Source organism: Mytilus edulis, chromosome 1 (genome assembly GCF_963676685.1).
Source record: "Mytilus edulis chromosome 1, xbMytEdul2.2, whole genome shotgun sequence".
Taxonomy (NCBI): domain Eukaryota; kingdom Metazoa; phylum Mollusca; class Bivalvia; order Mytilida; family Mytilidae; genus Mytilus; species Mytilus edulis.
Genome location: NC_092344.1, coordinates 18,988,859 through 19,011,111, shown reverse-complemented (window position 1 = coordinate 19,011,111; position 22,253 = coordinate 18,988,859). Strand labels below are relative to the sequence as shown.

At 31.6% G+C, this 22,253-nt stretch overlaps 1 protein-coding gene across 1 annotated transcript in view; it reads left to right on the top strand.

Moving 5' to 3' along the window:
* LOC139525882 (QRFP-like peptide receptor) overlaps positions 1-20,303 on the top strand; it is a 37,039-nt gene extending 16,736 nt beyond the window's left edge. The window contains exons 2-4 of the mRNA XM_071321127.1: positions 10,654-10,749; positions 17,732-18,456; positions 20,033-20,303. Of these exons, the coding sequence (XP_071177228.1) occupies positions 10,654-10,749; positions 17,732-18,456; positions 20,033-20,158 (947 nt within the window). The 3' untranslated portion in view covers positions 20,159-20,303. The remainder of the gene's footprint in view (positions 1-10,653; positions 10,750-17,731; positions 18,457-20,032) is intronic.
* The last annotated feature ends 1,950 nt before the right edge of the window (positions 20,304-22,253 follow it).

Below are 22,253 nucleotides of genomic sequence, written 5' to 3'. Positions count from 1 at the left end.
CATTAGCAGCTATAAATGTGCAAATTATTTAAAATACTATATAAAAAATCCTTGAATCATCAATGAATTAAGATTTCGATAGATTGGTCCTTATTTGGGTTTCCTTATTTATTTTTCTTGAAAATCGTGTTGAAAATGTTTCACATCAACCTTAATTCTTAAATAAATTATTCTACATTTTGTTTATTCTTTTTAATCACTATATCTGTTTAATTCTAATTTTATTGTATTTTGTGGTTTTGTGTTCCAGGGTCGGTATGTATAAAACTACTTATAAATTAGTACTACGATTGGACATCTTAACTTCAATGTTTGTGTATGCATATCAGCCCTGCACTTCTGCTTTTCATAAAGGTCAACATCTCTTTAATTGTATATTCCTTTGATTAATTACCTTTCATATTTTTATTTATTTACCCAGCATTATCCATATTTACAATGGTTTGACATTATTTGAATACACTTGAATAAAAGAATCATTGATGACATCAAATTCATTCCCTATCGTATTAGTTATTAACGGTGGTCATCTTTTATACAAATCTGCGAAACACGTAGATTACTGAAATGAAAACAATTCATCAATTATTGCGCCACAGGTTCACTACCGATTGTCTATTTCTAATAGAAAAACATACACAGCAGCTTTTATATGATTTTCCAGATATTAAGCAGAATAATGATAACTTTTTATTCCATAATTGTTCGCTTTTATCGCAGAGATGCGGCATAATTCAGAAATTTCGCTTATAATTAACTGTCAAAACATGTCAATTTAACATCCACTGTTGATTATTCATGTCCATCCAAGGCTCAGTTTGAACTTTTGAACCACAGTGATGATGAGAAGTAAACAAAATATAATGCCTTTTTTTCTTCATTAATTGATTGATTTATTTTAATTAACGTGATTTAGATGGAGGATAGATGTCCATATATTTCTATAATTTTTTCTGCTATAGAATTAATTAATTACAATGACCTCTCAGAATAAATTATTATGTTTATACAGTTGAGGTAGATCGGGTATCTCCTGTCATCTGAAAACAAAACAATCCGTCTTGATTTTTAATGACATATGATAATTATGAGAGTGGGTGCAATTGTAAGACTTTTCATCTAAGTGTTTTTAAAAGGTTTTCCAAAATTACAATTCGTTTTTATCAAAATATTTTAGTTCGGTGGGAGGTGTAAATACTACAGGCGTCTGCAAACAGTTTCAGACCGTGCAACGTGAATTGTTATGGATTGTTCAACCAATGAATTTATGTTGTTACTAGTGAGTGGTTACAAGATAGGGTCAAATTTGATATTGGAGATTTTACCTCTAATCGTTAAGGAGAAATTGCCCATGACATGTGTGAAATTGGCACTTTAAGCACTTTTCATGCCATAACTTGTGAACCATCAACCAATGTATTTCAATTTAAATATATGTTGTTACTGATGACATAATGAAGGTCAAAGCCATATAGAAGATTTTTTCTTAGCCGTATTTGGCACAACTCTTTAGAATTTTGGGTCCTCAATGCTATTCAACTTTGTACTTGTTTCGCTTTATGAGTCTTATGTAGACGCGCGTCTGGCGCATTAATTTATAATCCTGGTACCTTTGATAACTTTTACAACACTGGGTCGATGCCACTGCTGATTGACATTTTGTCCCCGATGGTATCGCTAACCCAGAAGTCAGCACTTCGGTGTTGACATGAATATCAATTATATGATATTTTTAATAGATTTCCTCTTAAAACACAAACACTTCATATTTTATACAGCAAAACTATGTCAGTACTTCAAATTATAAGTAAAACTAATTTCCCTGGAATTGTTATCCAATTGAGTTGTTGTAAAAACAATGTGTTAATCTTTATGTGTAATGTAAAGAAATACATCTGCATGTGTAAACTTTGAGATTACATTTTTATGATATCATGACGTATTTCTTAACTGATAAATAAATTACAAACTGTTAATGAGTACAAAACTGCTATTTGAATGATTTAATAGTATTTTTTAGTATCTTATTCAAAAAATAGTTTAGACGAAATTTCTGAAAAAAATCTGAAATTTAATTAAAAAGAAGTCAAGCAATATATTGTTTTTAGATACAAATTACTTCAATTTTTTCGATGCAAAACATGTTAAAAAAAAAATTGTGCATTAGATTGTCGGCAGAAATATAAAACATTGAATAACTCATTAATTTTTTGGTTGAAATTGTATCGGTTAGAACCTTCAATTCAAAATTTCAACAATTTCATTATAGAAACTAGCGATATTTTCACCTTAAAATTTTTCTAACATTACTAGGCGATCATTCGAAATATTAACGAAAAGAACTAATATACAATTTACCCAATAAGAAGGTTCTTCTCCAGACGTTGCTGGGTCATTATGCATCCCCCACATCCAAGCGGGTTCCTTCACTATCCTGCATCCTTTCACTACGACAGTTTTTTTTATAAATACAGGTTTTTAATTATCAAGATATTTTTCAATTTTGCAATATAAGAGGAGATTACTCAGATAATCTACCTTTTTAAAGAAATATGTTATAACTTAATCGTTTTGTTTTCCAGCAAGAAAACGAGTCCCATGATCCCAATTTTTATTTTCATTTTAAAAGAACATTTTGAGAACCATATTATCATGAGTGATCTTTAAATTGTATCTGTACAAGAAAAACATTTTTTGTGTATAATCTTTAAAAAAAAATAGAGTTTTGCATAACCTGCAGACAAAAAAGGCTCGGTGGCAAATTTTTTTGTATTATATATTTTTGTAGAGCATTATGTAACAAAATTTTGGCAAATTATTAAAATATATTTATATATATCGATTTAGTTAAAACCTTGATGTTTGGTTACTGTCTGTTGAGTTTACTTCTCATCTCTTTTATTGACAGCTTCGATTATGTGATTTTGTTTTGTGGTGTATGCTTCCTGATTTCGTTTGTCAGATATATTAGATTAATTGCACTGTACTTTTTGCCAATATAACTATAAACTATTATGCACATATTTTAGATAAAGGTACTAAATCGTCATGGTTCAAATAACCGGGGAAAGGTCTTCGCTGGTATTTTGCAACAAAGATAATTACAATTTAGTCGCCTTAATCAGATTTGTAAGCGTTTTTGTCCAATCCAGTATAAGCTGCAAGTGTTGTATAGGTTGTGATTATATTGTTGGTATTGAATCGGAAAACACATAAAAATCCATGTAACAATTTGTAGAAAGAAGATAACACGCAACTTAGATATACTGTTTTTGTATAAATCTATTACCGACTACCTTGTTGTTCTTACCGATGATATAGAAAACAGAAACAATATCATTTAGGATAATAACTTTTCTGCATGAATAAAGAAAATCATTCGATCATTCAATGCCGTATTCATTCTTTTGATTATATTTCTGAACGGCCAATACAACGTATATACTATTATAACAACCGAAAAGAAAAAAGAAAATTATGTTTGCTGATTATAATTATAGTGTTGTCATCACTGCATAACAATGTAGAACATTTTTATTGTACTATTGTTTTAATGTAAAACATAACTATTGTACTTTACTCACGTTAAACATTACTATTTGCACGTAAAACATGTCATGTAGCTTGTAATACTAATGGTATTCTAGAGTTTTTCCCTAATGTACTATACTTCTTGTCAGACATCTTACATTACGAGGTATTGAATGGTATGTCAGTAAAGAAGTAAGGTCATGTGGAATGATTGCCAATGATACAACAATCAGTAATGACTAGGGGACAAAGACATGAACAATTACAGGTCACCGTACAGCCTTCAACAATTAGCAAAACCCATACCGTATAATTAGCGTTGTGTTATAGGTGTTGACTTTGGATAATGCTTTTGCATGAGGAATTCAAATGTTAAACACAATAGACACGTACTAGTCAACAAAAGTGATATACACATGTTTAAACTCTATATATTCGTATTATTACGGGAAAAAACCTACAAAACTATGAAAAATCTTACCTGGTCGGAAAGTAAACAGTTACCATGTAATCGAATAAAGGGTCGCACTTCTTTTTGCAGAAACTGATGACACAATCGGCATACAATTTAAAGGGTCAGAAAAGTGTACTTTTAAATTTCGATCAGACATGCTTATATTTCAAACTTTATGTTCAAATATTTTTCAGATAAATAAAATTGCAATAAAACATCGGCATTTTTGCCTTAAATCAATGTGTTTCATGAGGAAAAAAAATTGTAAACACTTGAACATTTGGAAAATTTAGCTTGATACTTTTTATTTATGGGAAATTTTTTCTTGTATCATTTATTTAAAAAAATAATTGCTTTCTTTTTTAATTTTATTGAGATTGCAAAGTGTTGACCAAAGCACATTTTGTATGAAGTGCGGAGGCGCTCTATTCTTAAATAGGTGCACGAACAACACTTTTGCATCCCAATAAAATTTCAGAAAGAAACATTTATTTATATTTATGCTTATTAAACCATAGAATAAATTTGGAAATTGTAAAGAAACTAAGGTTTAAAATTCCTCAGACAAATTTGGCCTTATGTTGATTTGGCCATTTTTTTTGGTTATTTTTGGTCTTTCAAGTCTACAATTACTTCGGTTTTTATACATCCTTGGCTTTTAAATATTTTATCTTAAGCGTAGGACTGGTGAAGGAAAAATCCGATTAGCGCTTCGGACGCATGAAATATATATAACATGTTGTTTTCACTTTTCAGTGGAAGCACGAGTCAGCATGAATGTCACATTTCATTTTGATATGGAGATAAATTTTTGAATGATTCGATTTTTGTTAGCCAATCAAACTAAAGGGTGAAACGTGCATGTAGTTTAATTATTATTTATTATAATGTAGAGAAATGAAAATAATTTCAATATCAAAAATTTTAAATGTAGATTTTTAATTCACAATTACTTGATTTGATTCATTACTTAATTAAACAAAATTGACAACGTTTCAGTATATAATTTAATGTTATATCATAATATTGCACAGCTATTCCCTGATATTTTGCCAAAACACTGATTAAACTGATCTTTTACGAAAAAATCATGTATTCACATATATAGTATCTTACAGATAGTTTGAAAATATTTAAAATTAAGGAATGTACCTCCCTCATGCAAAGTTCTGATTCATTGCCCGGGTTTGTCTATACTTTTTTGTCCTTTTTGGTTTAATAACATTTCATCTTTGGAATTTTAAAAATAGTTTGGCCACCAGCACCAATGAAGAGACATTGATTGTCGAAATGCTCTTCTGGTGCAGGAACTTTGATATCGTTTATGTTTTTGAAAGACAAGTATATACATATCTCTGCTTTATATGAGTCTATGGATTACGTGATTTTAAGTAGGAAACCGTATTGTTTTGTAATAAGCGTAGTTGTCTATACACCATTATGCCACGCTTATTACAAAACAATACGTTTGCTATTGTAACAAGCAGAGAAATAGATCGCTATAAGCAACTTATAAAAACTGCCAACTTTTCAAGAGCGCAAATAACCTTATACTATATGAAGGTCAACCAACAATGGCTCAAAGATGAATGTTTAAGTCAAACTTTCTCTCAATGATAAGCCAGACTGAGTGTATATGGACATGTATATATATTTTAATAAAAAAATATAAAGTTTGGTAATTTTTGGTATTTCTATTCTCTCCAACCACATCCAAATTGTAATTGAATTATGTATCTGAAGGTAAAATACCACCATTGATTTCCCCTATTAGTCTTTTCAAAAAATTGTGCAGAATTTATCTTTATTTCAAATAAAAAAATACTTGGCATGAGTAAAGTTTTATCCTGCCCAGTACGGTTTTATAGACCAAATTTCTCATAACATTTCATTGCATATAAGAAAATAACCATCACTGAAAGTTAACCAATCAAATGTTTACCCCTTTTTTCCCTGTGTACAAGGTTAAGTAACAATGTAACCTCAAGTTGCCAAAATTTTCCATAGAAACACCAAATAAATGAAATGTTGCTTTAAAACACCCAAGATATATGTTTATGACTCAGAAATTTTTTACTGAAATAAAATGAAGGATTAATTTCCTACAAATGTTAAAAAAGGGAATATTTTGTTCGACTCTTTTTCGTTTGCAATTGGATTTCGTCGTACTATTATTTCGTGGTATTTAACCTGAAGAGGTGGACATACCATGAACCGTTTGTAGTCTAACATCGCACTGTTTCATAATTAGTTTGTTGTATACATTTTTTGTTAACCTTTCTGCCTTTTCATTCACTGTTGTTGTCTGTCTCAAGTTTAATTATGCATTGAAATAATTAACATCTTTTCAAAAAACTAGAAAACGGTCAATGTCCAGTCAAGTTTGTGTCTAAAGAGATAGCCAATCAGCACAATTTGACATCTACATAACAGATCTCCAAACTAATCAGACAAAATCAATATACCACAAATAGTTGATAATTTATTCATAACATTTGATTTATTTTTATCCTTTTTATCTAGATATGTCAGGGAAGAATATTGGATACGTTATACATATCTATTTATAAATCTAATTGAATGATAAGTGAGAATTCTTATTTAGGGAGGATGGTTATTGGTTTATTGCAATAACATACTCGTTACCAATTTGAATGATTTTCTCTATATATAAACCATATACAGTCAAGATATGCTCACGTGAATCTCTCATTGATCTCATATGCAATTCGTGTGGGATTCACCTTACACGAGCTTATACATGAAACCATCTGAATTTCACATGAATTGAGAATTATATGAATTTGAAAATTAAGATGTTTCTTGAGATTCTTTATTTTTATATTTATTGATTTTCACTTGAAATTCACGCGAGTTTCACGTGAGATTCAAGTGAGTTTAATGTATGAGCTCGTTTGATGAAAAATATGTGTGAACTTCACGTCAGATTCACAAGAATTTAAATCCACCTGAAATTGATGTGGTTGAAATTGCCATGTGCACTGGGGTAAAGCTGATGACCGTAACTGCATTCACGGTCATCCCAAGATGTCGGATGAAAAATTAGGTCAGTTTCTGTATTGTCTGTTAAAGTGTTTCTATATCATTTTCTTTACAAATCATACATTGAAACGATGTAAATTTATAAAAGAATCACTCGAAAATCACTAATTACTTCCGAGAAATGTGCATGAAACGGGAAATTCGATTTGAAAAAATCGTTAAGATGACCGTAAATCATAATCAAAATATTTTCAAGATGACCGTAACATAAAACAAGGATGACCGTGATTGGTAAAAAGATGACCGTAACTTGTAAAGGATGACCGTAATTTGTAAAGACTGACTGTAATTTATATAGGACGACCGTAACTTTTATAGGATGACCATCAATTCTAAGAAATATCCGTATTGTATTCAAAGCTTTTTTGTTGAGTTTGTCGATCTCAATAAGGGCTCGGTTAGCAGATATAAATATGTTTCATAAATTTCTTTTTAACCGGATTTTTGTGACAAAAATATCGGTTATTGATTTGAGGATGTACGGCGGGCGGGCGGGCGGGCGGGCGGGATGATGGGCGGCAATCGAATGTTGTCCGTGCATTAACTCATGAACCGTTCAACCAAAGCTTTTAAAATTTTAATATGTTGTTACTAACAACTAAATGAAGGTCAAGTTCAATAATGGCGATTTTGACTTTTACCGTTCAGGAGTTATGGTTCTTGAAAGATTGAAAAATGGAGTTTACAGTCGTGTCCGTGCATTTACTCATGCACTGTTCTACCTAAGCTTCCCAAATTTTAATATGTTGTTACTGACGACAAGATGGAGGTCAAGTTCAATAATGACGATTTTGACTTTTACAGTTCAGGAGTTATGGTTCTTGAAAGATTGTGAAATGGCGTTTCCATTCACGTTGTTGCATTTACTTATGAACCATTCAATCTAAGCTTTTCAAATTTTAAGATGTTGATACTGATGACAAAATGGAGAACAAATTTGATATTGACGATTTTCACTTTCACCATTCATCAGTAATGGTTCTTGTGATATTGCCAGGACACAAATAAATATTAATAAATCCGGTTTGCTGTCGTTGTGACAGCCTTTTGTTTTGAACTATTAATTAGACATATTTAGGATTTATAACAATGATAGTAAATTGCACATTTCGTAAACAATGAAATATTTATTGATATCGACGTTAAAATTTTAACACAAATTGACAGCGATACGACGAAAATTTGAAGAAACATGAATGTGTCCCTAGTTCACGGATGCCTCATCTACACTATCATTTTCTATGTTTAGTGGACTATGAAAATGGGATAAAACTGTAATTTGGCTTTAGAATTAAAAAGATCATACATAGGGAAAATGTGTACTAAGTTTCAATTTTATTTAACTTGAAGCTGGACAAACGGACAAACAAACAGACGAACGGACGAACGTACGCACAGACCAGAAAAACATAATGCCAATAAATAGATCCGGAGCATTAAAAACATTAATAATACATACGAATATTTGGTAATCGAGCCCATGTGTATGGTTCCAGATGAAGCAGATTAAAATCTTAATTTGTCTTGATATATGTAGGCGGAAACACTTTTGAAATAGAACAAAAGAATCGAAGCTCTGTGTTTATCAAGAAAGCGATAAATGTTAACTGTAATGTTTGATATAGTAACAAAATTTTAAAAAGTTAATAGAAACAAATAAAACGACAATTTTCTTATTTTAAAAACACCATTTGCATAAGTTTTCAATGTATCTATTACATAGTAATGCAAAACAATAAGATATAAAGTCGACGACATGGTTCTTATCGGGGCCTTTTATAGCTGACTATGCGGTTTGGGCTTTGTTCATTGTTGAAAATGCAGAACCTAGCCGATTTTTTTTTATCACGGACGGAGAACATATCAATCTTTTAGTTCAGAAATGTTCTTGTCTGCCCTTCCATTATGTGAATCAGACAAAAATCCTCAAAACAGGTAACGATTGTATCGAAAAGAGAAAAATCGAGTGCACCTTTTTATGTTAGGGCATGTTTGGGGTGTATATTTTGTCTTTAAAACGTACAAAGCAAGAGTATTTTATATAGCATCTCGCTTCAGATTCTATCATTATTATATATCAAAGCTACAGGTTGACTTTATAACGTAAAAAAATGACAGTACGAAAAGATGAAATATATGGGTTAAGTGAGATACCTATCTAATGAATCACAAAAACAGAGTAGGTGTGTTCGAATAGCTATTTTTTTCTAAAAGTACTTGACGACAGTCTTTTAATTTGGATGATGAAAATGGATATCTTCGAAAAAATATGATTTTCTTGTGTGTGATAACTAGGGTTTATAATCTTCAACCACTGAAAATGTTTAGTCTGCCCTTCCACGAAATATTTAATTAGAATTTTTTTAAATGCTTAAGAATTTTCAAAAATTCCATCTGACATCCGAACAGACAATATTTTTAAGTTTAATCAATGCAGACAAGATCATTAACTAATGCTCATTAGCTAGTAGATACATTTGTCTTTTAAAATATAACTGACATATAACGATCGATCGTAATGGTGCTATGTGGATAAATTTATCAGTTTTCAAGAGCAAAATTGGCAGAGCGTCATCCCTACAATGGCTTCCATTTCTACGGTTGAGGGCATGAACTGGCGTAATGGGGAGATAATTTTGAAGAAGTAGAATCCTGACTGTATGAATAACATTTCTGTATATACACAAATTGACAACGTTCCGCCTTGTGGTACGCTTTTCGTACAATTCTATTTTAAGGATCTACTTTGCTGGAGCTCACATTCACTAGTTTACTCGAATGATATTTTCAAAATGTTTCTGTTATTTTATTTGCACGACAAAATGAAAGACGATATAATATCAATGGGTGTACATGCAATTTGTTGGCATTTTTAAAAATGTGTATTTATTATATGTCATTAAAAGGAATCCCAGAAACAAACAAAAATCTTTTGTCGAGCAGTTGAAGGCTGTGCACCCCATTTTTTTTTTATTATGCTTGTAAGGTGTCATTTTATCGCGCTTTTGTGGCATGTTTTCCCTTCCTGTTCATTTGCATGTCTTTTGGCAATCATTTCATACAAAAAGATAGTTGTATAATTACGGATATTTCTTAGAATTGAGGGTCATCCTTTAAAAGTTACAGTCATCATTTACAAATTACGGTCATCTTAAAAGCAGTTACGGTCAGCCTTGTTATGAATCGCTGATTCTGTTACGGTCATCTCGATTGTGATTTACGGTCATCTTGGCGATTTTTTCAAATCGAATTTCCCGTTTCATGCACATTTCTCAGAAGTAATTAGTGATTTCCGAGTGATTCTTTTATAAATTTACATCGTTTCAATGTATGATTTGTAAAGAAAATGATATAGAAACACTTTAACAGACAATACAGAAACTGACCTAATTTTTCATCCGACATCTTGGGATGACCGTGAATGCAGTTACGGTCATCAGCTTTACCCCAGTGCATGTGTACCTTACTCTAATAATAATTTTAAACTAAATAAGGTGTTAGTAATGATCTTATTATACTATTTATTTCAGGGACCACATACAATACATTGACTCTGAAGTGTTAGAACATGTACATAGTTGACCATGACTGTCTCTTTATTTTAGTGACCATAGTTTGTATACCAATGACAGTCACAGTAATGATATACCCAGTGTGGATTTACGGAGATTTCATGTGCCGTACTTTAGACTTTATGCAAGGTAATACTTGAATTATTATTATTTCAAAAACAAAAAAAAAAGAATTGCAAACTATAGACTTTAAGGTAGTTAATCAATATTCAGTAGGTGTAATGAAAATGGATGAAAATAATCGGAATAGCGTGATCTCTAAACGGAAGAACGCCGGCTGCCTATGCGTGCATTACTTCTCCAAAGCCATAATCAGAAGTATGCTTCAAAAGCCAATGAGTGCAACTATTCGGTTTAATTTTATTTTAATTTAAATTCAAAACATATGAAATAATGGCAATAATGTCAAGAAATACAGTTAAGTGTTCAACAAATTGACAAGGACTATATATCTAACATTCCTAAATTAGATGTGATATGAATTACAGCTCTAATATTAGTGGCTTTTTAATCTGTCAGTGATCATTTGATAAGTCGAGCGAACTCAAGAATCGCACCAGCTATGCTTTAACATGACGACGTCGCAAGGTCTAAATTACTATCATAGAATAAAAGATCAATAACATTCTAATGCATAAATAATTCTTTTAATCTGTTACTGTTTTATTCGGCGAGTGTAATTGATCTGACAAACAGGCTTTTGTTGCCACTGATGTTGAAATTTAAATTTAAATCCGACAATTCTAAAAATGAACTGAAAGCAAGTGCACTATGTATACAACATACCACAACTAAGTATTAAAACACTTGATGAAGCTAGTCAGCCACATGTTGCAGTCATTACGATTACATCATTGAACTTTTTGACAGTAATTGCTGAAATTACACGACTTTCTACAAAAATTATATTATAATCAATCGTCTTAACATCAAAACTCCTATCGATTGCTATGATTAATTTTAAAATAATGACAAAACAATATAAGTTAAACCAATATGGTATAAGAAGTGTGAACATTTCCATAATCCGGTCGTCAAATGTCAGAAAATCTTATATTATTAATCAGAAATTGTATTTTTGTTGAAAAAACATATTTTTTATCACTAATGAATTGCACTAAAAACCATGTTTCTCCGTGCTTTCTCGTCTTAAGATATTTGATGTTTGTCAATTAACGCTCTACTACGCCCATTTTCCCATCTGTCCTCCGCCTTATTTTCAGTTTAAGTTGACATTAGCGATTATGTCAGTACTAGACTCTATGATAAATCTAGGTAATGAGATTGGTTGTCTTCTTAAATGAACTTTTGACGTGGCTCAGTATTTATAATCCCGCCATTATTGGCAATGTGCTATTGTCATTTTTTTATTTTTTTATTTTTTCTTTTTTGATTATGTACTCTGTCCAAAGAGTGTTTATATGCCAATTTGTCGAATTATTTATTTCTTTTTATGGTGATTCAGATTATATCTCAATGTTGACTCTATGCTCCATGATTTTACACTTTCACCTATCATGTCTGTTCATTTTGCCCAATTATTGTTGTCAATATAATGGAATTATATGCGACGGTTATACAAGTGAGGGGTTTAGATAGCCATGAAACCAGGTTTAATCCACTATTTTCCACAAAAGAAAGTGTATGTTCTAATTCAGGAATATGACAGTTGTTTGCCATTCATTTGATGTATTGGACTTTCCGTTCTGAATTGTATATCGGTATTTTTTAATGTAATTATCTTTATTATAAACTTGAATGAAGCACTTAAAAAAGGATTGAAGATGTGTATTTCCTTTTGAAATTTGTTCTGAGGTTTCACATATGAGAGTTTAATCATATTTGTCACTGCAATTGTCATGGTGTACATGGCTGATGTAACGTGTGACTCCAACAGTTTTATTCAAGGCTATGCAAAGTTTGCATGATGATTCCACAAGATTCAAGATAGGGATCTTCTATTGTAAACAGTTTTCCTACGCGATAATTGTCTTTAGACAGTTTTGTTGTGGAATGTTAAAAAGCGTACCTAGATGCGTACCTATCTTGATTTATATGCAACTCCAACTGTCTTTCTGCAACATCTGTAACTCTTTTGTCAGTAACTGCACTACTAAATGTACCTTATGCTTTACCAGACTTTCCTTGTGGAAATTAGTCAACTTTTATATTAGGTTTTCGATGGTCTTCAACTTCTGAATTGATTTGATTTTACAACTGTTTTCATTCGAGTACCACTTGTGTAGACTAAAAGCACGTCTGTCATATTAAATTAAAGCCTGGTATCTTTGGTGATTATTTTTTATTAAGAGATGTATAACATTCATTGATATTTTAAAGAAAATCTGGATAATTCAAAAAAAGAACTTATCATATTAGTATCTACAGATCTAATGGGGGTTGTAACGTTTCATCTTAAATAAAGCAAGTCATAAACTGTGATTTGTGTGTTAAAAAATCAAATCTGCGATAAGAGGGTCATAGTCAGTGCATAACTTTTACAATGAATTTGAAATTTTTTGGGGTGCAAATTTGATGATATTATTGACAGTTTTTCACTTTATTCAATTCAGGTTAAATAAAAAAAATAGTTTCCACATACTTGGAGTTAAATAAAGACAACAGTAGTATACCGTGGTTCGAAACTCATAAATCGATAGAGAAAAAAACAAATCCGGGTTACAAACTAAAACTGAGGGAAACGCATCAAATATAAGAGGAGAACAACGACACAACAGAAACACAACATTACAATGTAACACACACAGAAACGAACTATAATATAACAATTGCCATTTTCCTGACTTGCTACAGGACATTTAAGAAAAAGTTGTATGTTGAACCTGATTTTGTGGCATGTCAAACCTCCCGCTTTTATGGCAATGTTAAATATAACATTAAAATGACAACATTACATGACAAGACTACAAATACAAATAAATGGGAGAACATGTAGGACAGAGAAACACTCGAATACTAGCTAATAAATGGTACCAGGTTTAAGATTTAATACGCCAGACGTACGTTTCATCCACACAAGACTAACCAGTGACGCTCAGATGAAAAAAGTTCGAAAGCCAAAACAAGTACAAAGTTAAAGAGCACTGAGGACCAAAAGTTGCAAAAAAGTGTGCCCAATACGGCTAGGGTTCTTTGCCTTGGATAAGAATGTTCTTATTATTTAGAATAATTCATACTTTTACAAACAGTAAATTTTGTAAAAAAGACTAACTACAGAATAAAAACGGCTACATTACATAAAACAACGCAATACACAGCCAGGTTAGCCAAAGACCAAAGCACAAAGTGACGTCACATTTGAAATTCTAAAACAAAACACACAAAGTGACGTCACATTTGAATTTGTAAAAATATTTCCCAAAAATAAGACAGAATTAGGATTGATCTAAGATTAGATTTGTAATACTAACATCTAAACTATTGGTTGTAAAGTTAAATTTCATTAGTGAGAGTAAAATAACAAAAATACCGGACTCCGAGGTAGATTCAAAACTGAAAGTCCCGTACAGGCATGTTCGAATGTACAAAGTGATGGATTAAAGCTGGTTTTATAGCTAGCTAAACCTTTCACTCGTACGACATTCTTATTTAATTCCATTAAATTGACAATGTGTACATAAAAGGGTAAAAATGTCAAAATAGGGGAACAATTGTCAACATTGTGATTTCATTTTATTCACTATAAAAGCAAACAGCATTTGAACAAAGCACATAGGTGTAAATGAAAGACAAGAAAACACAAATTTACCATTGAACAATAACACAATGACGGGATATATTAGTACCGAGCATCGTCAAATGGATATCATCAAATACAGACTTAACAATAAAAGTAATATTCGAAATGACAATTAAAATAATACTATAATACGTTATTAAGATGATAAAAAACGTCAGTACTCAGAGTTTATACTTCAATACCATCGTGCATTATTTGTGAAGTTGATACGGAATATTCATCAACAAGGTCTTGGTACCTTCCGATGAACTTACCAACTAGTACATTATAAATGCATTGGAAGTTGTTCTGTTAGGGTTGATGATTTTTTTCATGTGAACATTATATTGGTGCATGTTGTTAAAGGGTCGAGATGAATAATAAAAAGAAGAAGAAGAAGAAGAAACAAAAACGAGACAAAATCATTCATTCTCCAAAACTCCGATTGGCGACTTAATGAGGGCTTTCTTTCTCCTTTCATATCATATCATCTCATAGTTTAAGGAATATGATATAATATATCCAAGTGCAATGAATAGACTGTCGACTTGATTATAACAGGATTGCAGACTGCCCGAAAAAAACAACTGACGTCATTAAATTGTGTCAGCAATTGTAAACATGAAAACGAAATGCAGTTTAGAAAAGAACATAATTTCTACTGCGGGAGATTTATCTTTGTAGCAAATGAATAGTTACCAATTTTATCGTCAATAAATTCTTATAAAAGTAACTGATTCGTAAATTTTGATAACGGTGGATATGCCTGCACGTCGATGTTGAATTGACAACACATTTTGATGGTCATAAACTCCTTTTTCATTTAGCAATCGAGATTGTACCGCATCAAGAATGCTATTAATTATTAAAAAACAGAAAAAAAATCAACGACTGATTTTTTTTTTGGAACGTATTTGTTTAAGAACATCATTGCTTTTGACTATCTTTCACCAAATATTGCAAACAATAGTTACCGTTCATTTAATTTAAAACCTAGTGACAGTATATAAGTCCGAACGCAAATATGTTTTTTTTTGTATGAACATTCTGTTTTTTACAGAAAAATATTAAAACATGAAATTGTGTAAATTTACCTAAAACATGCAAATATTACGTTTAAATATCTCATAAAGTAAACCATAAAGGTTTTGTGTTGTTTCTATAATACGAAATTGTATACCAAATTGATTTTTTTGGTCAATATTTCAAGGAAATAGCAACCTCATATATCTTCTGTATCATATACGCTTATTGTTAATAAATAATGGCGATACATTTGTATTAGAAATTCAGTGTTTGCTTCTTGCAAACACAAGCAACAAGTGAACGATATTACTATTGACCGGAGCTTTTATTCGCGAAAACCTAGTCGCTGACTTTTAAATGATCTCTCATCGAATAATTACGATCTGGATGATTCCTATAAGCATGAATAAAAAGACTGACGAAAGTCAATACTGTACAATTATCCATCAATAAAGGTACTAAAAGCATTAAGATGTTTGGTTTCTTTGTTTAATCACGACCTATCGTATAACAATGTTAAGTTCCTCGAGGTAATTATTGAACGATCTCGTCTACAAGAAAGTACATCATAGATTATTATGTTTAATTATGTTTTATGACTGAAATCTTCAGAAAAGTAGTATAATCTTTTTCCTTCAAAGATGTGATTATTTTCTAATAGTTCGAGGCCATACTTGAACATAAATATACATTGTCCAGACAAGATACATCATGGTTTGACGAGAGAGAAAAAATATTTTATGTAGTTAGTTCAAGGGTAATACATATCCTATTTTACGATTTAGAAGAAAAGCCAGTACTGTTTTCTTTAAGATTTTTACTGATATTTTAGTTTCTATATAATATTGTTTTTGACCATTGAGAGCAAAAATTATAAATTCGAAAATGCCTTTGAAAGATTTTAAGAATTTCCTGACATTTGTCTTAACAAGGTGCATTATACGTCAAAACTGTCAGCCGATTTCTCAAAGGACATATTTCATTTCAATAAAAAAAAAAAAAAGTTTTATATTTCTTTTCTGCCTACTATCTTTAAAACTTTAATAGATGAAGAGAAACTTTTAATTGCAAAAATGATCAGCAAAACACGTTCTACAAATAAGTTTGCACGGTCTAAATAATCAGTCAACTTTTTATTAGAGCTATTGTCCTTTTATGAAATTATTACCAATAATTTTGTTTTCATTATATCTTAAAAGTTATAATAGACAGAAAGAAACTTAGCTAGGCCTATCTGATCAGCAAATCAAAATCTACAACGATGAAAATATGGAAGAAATGTCAGACGACTCCTTAATAGAGTTACTGCTCTTCAAAGACGTTGATCAACAAGTCATGATCTTCTCTCAAAACAAAATTTACAAATATTGTTAGTAGACTGTCACTCTTTATAGGAGTGAATATCCTTAAATGAAAAATTTGTTAACCCTTTTTGTGGTTTTAGCAAAAACTAAAATAGATAAAGAGATACTAAACAGAATTTAAAAAATCATCAGCAGTTCAAGATCATGAATTCTATTTTCATCTACAATGTTGAGGGTAACCTTTGCTTGATATGTTCCGACAAATATGGGCGACACAGGCTCTTGGGAGCCTCTAGTAAATTTATTGTAATAAAAATCACCACTATATCTATATTCTAAAAAATAAAGTCATGCCAAATGAAAATATCATCATACATAGTTGGTGTGCAAGAAACGATTTTCTGAAGGTACCTTTAGTCCTGAAACCTTTAGTTCCTTGATGATCAAAAAGTCTAAAAAGAGTAGTATGTATCCCTTCTATCATTAATGGTTTAAAAACAGGTCTTCTTAAAAGAGGGGCGAAAGATACAAAAGGGACATTCAAACTCATATGCCGAAAATAAACAGACAACGACATGACTGAAAAAATAATTCATAGGAGCTTAAATTACTGGAGCCCCATTTCAATTCCCACTAACAAACATTTGAGCTAGGCTTTGGTGTTTGCTACCTACTAATAATCATTTTTTCTATATTAACCGAGTTTCAGCATAAAAATGAAGAACACGAAGAGAAGCATTGATTGATTCTGACGAGCCTATTTATATCACTACAACCTATCTTAACAAGACTCTAATCAGCTGTGATTGAATGAAATCTTCGCAAGCTTTGGCCATTTGAACAGTGTGTATATTTTTTTAAACAACTCATCAAATAATTTTGTATGTCAGACGCACGTTTTGATCAAAACGACTCCTAGGTTATGGTCGAATTAAAAATATAAAAGGTCAATGACAGTAAGTAAGCTGTATTCCAATCCTCTTTTTTTATATATGTACACGATAAAATTAAAACAAATCAATAATTTTTTCATCTCTTTCAGGGGTATCGATAGAAGGGAGTGTTATAACTATTGTGTGTATGGGTACAGAACGATATTTTGCTATTAGACACCCCATGAAAGTACGGAGTATATGTAATGAATTCAACGTTAAGGTCGCTATAGCAGTTACATGGATATTAGCAATAATCATAATGTGTCCTATGGTTATGTATAAGCGACTAGTCGTAGACCAGCACGTATTTATTTTTAATAGTACAGACTATCTGTTCAATGGAACTCAGGAAATCCCGTCATTTCACAGAGAAACATGCCAGGAAGATTGGCCATCTACCTCGGATAAAATTGCCTATGATATTTTTTTGTTGTTTATAGTATATATAATTCCTGGATTTATTGTTGTGGCTCTATATTCTTTGATTGGCTGCAGTCTTTGTAGACAAAATCACGCACTGAATCGTGCTAATTCTGTTATAAGTAATGATGTAAAAGTAATGGCAAGTAGAAGAAAACTTGCCCGAATGATGATTATAATTTCTGTACTGTTTGCTTTGTGCTGGCTTCCATATTTTATTATCATTATGGGAACTGATTTCTATGAGGATTACCGAAATACTCTGGCCAAGTTATACCCATTTGCCTTGCTATTAGCACATTCTCATAGTGCACAAAATCCTATATTGTACTGTTTTATGCACAGGGGATTTTTAGAGTTTTTGACAAAGCTAGCCCGATGTCAATTTTCAAGTATTACTAATAGACGACAGGTACGTATTTTTTTAATATTATTCTTAACGAAATATTATATGTTTACTCTCTGTAATACATTAAATACTGGTAATAAGGAAACATATATCAATCATTTAAACACCAAAAGAGAGACAAAATATACCAAAAAGACTCCAAACTCTCATATAAGTTGAAAAAAAGTGACAAAACCATGGCAGAAAACGAAAAAGGCCAAAAGTCAAACAACAGAATACAAAGCATAACATAAATAACTAACGACTGATCAACACGAACCCAGCAAAAACAGGGCTAATAAACTAACGACTGATCAACACGAACCCAGCAAAAACAGGACTAATAAACTAACGACTGATCAACACTAACCCAGCAAAAACAGGGCTAATAAACTAACGACTGATCAATACGAACCCAGCAAAAACAGGGCTAGAAACTAACGACTGATCTACACTAACCCAGCAAAAACAGGGCTAAAAAACTAACGACTGATCTACACTAACCCAGCAAAAACAAAAAACCTAACGACTGGTCAACACGAACCCAGCAAAAACAGGGCTTAATAATTAACGACTAATCAACACGAACCCAGCAAAAACAAAAAACTAACGACTGGTCAACACGAACCCAGCAAAAACAGGGCTAAATAACTAACGACTGATCAACACGAACCCAGCAAAAACAGGGCTAAATAACTAACGACTGATCAACACGAACCCAGCAAAAACAGGGCTAAAAAACTAACGACTGATCAACACGAACCCAGCAAAAACAGGGATAAAAAAACTAACGACTGATCAACACGAACCCAGCAAAAACAGGGCTAAAAAACTAACGACTGATCAACACGAACCCAGCAAAAACAAAAAACTAACGACTGGTCAACACGAACCCAGCAAAAACAGGGCTAAATAACTAACGACTGATCAACACGAACCCAGCAAAAACAGGGCTAAAAAACTAACGACTGATCAACACGAACCCAGCAAAAACAGGGCTAAAAACTAACGACTGATCAACACGAACCCAGCAAAAACAGGGCTAATAAAAGTTATATCAAGTGATAAGACATCACAGCACAGCGGATTGGTAAAAAAGGATACTGGTCTCTTCATAAGACATCGGCAAATTAATAAACTTTCGGGCAAATAATTATACCATCCCTTAAACTTGACCGACTATGAAAAAATTATACGCGGTAGACAAGACTGTCACAGATATAAACAACACACACATTGAAAAATTAAAAATTAAAACAGAATCAAATTTAAAATAATGCCATGATCAACAGATCCTGTTCTACATCTGGCACCCGTAGTATTGCTAACATAAGAAAAAATCCGATGATATTCGGGGCAAAGAAGACATTATTGCTATTACGACTTTGAAACATGTCCGTCGTCTTACAATACACATTGCTTATTAAAACCAGGGAATCGAGAGCCACTTCGTAAAAATCATTATACAGACAACCTTTGATAGAGATACAAGAACTACATTTAAAACCGGGAGTAAACGTTTGAGCAAAATTAATGTAGTTATAATATACTTTTTCTTGCCTGAATATACACATAAATTGATTTTTTCTTCCATTTGCAGATGAAAAATTCATTCACCTCTTCTGATAGAACACAATCGCTTAGAATTTCAAAAATGAATGATGGTACAAATGATGAAAGGAAAAGATTAGTTGTGACTTTGTCAGATCCAGGAAAAGCTGTTTAGGCCATTAATTGTAAACAGTGCTGAAGCAGTCGTGATACATGTATATTACATGAAAAAAAAGCATTAATGAATTAAAAACACTATGCCAATTGTACAATTACTGTACTTGTGTCCATTTGCTGAAATAAATTAGTATATAAATGATCTATGTTTGCAGAGTACCCATATAAAGTGCATTAAGCTATTAAAACACAATTGAGTTTCAGCTTAAAGATGTTCAGACAGGTTTTAATATAAAATGATCTTACAATGTCATATTTTTCAAAACCTGTGATTTCTCAATTAAGTAACCAGACATTGCTGAGATAAATCCTTTGCAATAAATTTTATAAAAATCTACCAAAAATTGAAAACGTTAGAACGCTAAAAGGAGCGGATGGACGGATGCCCGGCATTTCAACGCCCTCCACAACACGTAGCTCGAGGGACCACAATAATGAGAGACACAACTTGAATTGGTACCAAACAGATGTTACAAACAAATAAGTGAAATATCAAATATTAAAATCGCTGTAGTATAAGCAGTGCGTGTGTCATTAATAGTTTATACTTCAAGCTGTTAAAAATATTCGAAAATGCAATCAACTCTTTTGAATCAAACAACATTTTAATGGTTATGATCTCCTTAATATTATTTAATTCAAAACTATGATCATCGTGAAGTGTTAATTCAAGTTATGATACAAAGTTTATAGTATGATAATTTGAAAATGTTTGATATTTTGCCGATGTAATTAAGAATCCCGTTTTCCTATATTTCTTTCATTAGGTTATCTGTAATGAGAATTTTGAGTTTGAAATTCAAGGCCAGATCGTACCGAAAAAAAGATCGATAAGAACAATAACATGGCTAAAAGGTATTTAATAACAAGTAACACAAAATAGCAAAATAGCTAGTACACTAAAATAAAATGCCACCCCAAAAAATATTACAACTGTTATACATGAATTTTGTAAAAAGAATTGACAATATTGAAATGAAATGTAAATAACGTTTCATATCGTCCGTTAATGATATTTGACACATTTCGTATTGTTTTTGTCAATAAGAAACTAACCCAACGGCACTAAACGCTTGATGTTGCATTGACGTCTTAAAATTGCATTCTATTTTTCTCTCTTTTTAGGTATACAAAGAACATATTACTGCCTTTATTTATTAGAAATAATCAGATTTCATATGGAGCGTTCATGCACATTGTTGTTAAACAAACGGCGAGAAATAGACGTATTGTAACATGAATTCCTCTATAAATTGATATTGGCGTTAAACCGGTATATACTATTATCTTACCTCCTATACATTTCCAGGAATATGATTGGTTAAAAGCGTCCGAGTGCAAACCGTGTATATTTGATATTAGGTTAGTAGGAAGGCGGGGCTTATCTCATACACGGTTAGTAGTGGAGTTACGTCCCTTTATAATCCATATTAGGTAAAAAGGGGCGGGGTTTATTTCATACACGGTTAGTAATGGTGTTATGTCCCTTTATAAAAACAAAACGGTACTGAGAAAAAAATCTTAAAAGTTCCAACAGATGCAGAAATTGATGATTAAGACTGAAATAAATTCATAAAAACACATTTAAACCTTACAATAAAATTGAGTCGTTATTGTTGGCATCTGTTTTTGTAGGATCAATGGAAGTATTTTCTTAATGCTAACAGTATTGAAGACTTGCTCATTTTGAGAATCACTAGTCTTAATTTCACACGTTCAGATAGTCGGTAAGATAAATTCGTTACATAGTGTGCTAGTGACGTAATAAGGTAATATCAACATATTGGGATCCCGCTAACATGTTTAACTCCGCCACATTCTGTATTAATTTGCCTGTCAGGAGCCTATAATTCAGTGGTTTTCGATTGTTTATGTGTTATATATTTTTTTTTTTCGTCCAATTTTTGTACATAATTTAGACCGTTAGTTTTCTCGCTTGAATTGCTTTACATTGTCATTTCAAGGCCTTTTATAGCTGACGATGCGGTATGGGCTTTGCTTATTGTTGAAGGTCATATGATGACCTATAGTTGTTAATAACTGTGTCATTTGGTCTCTTGTGGAGAGTTGTCTCATTGGCAGTCATACCACAT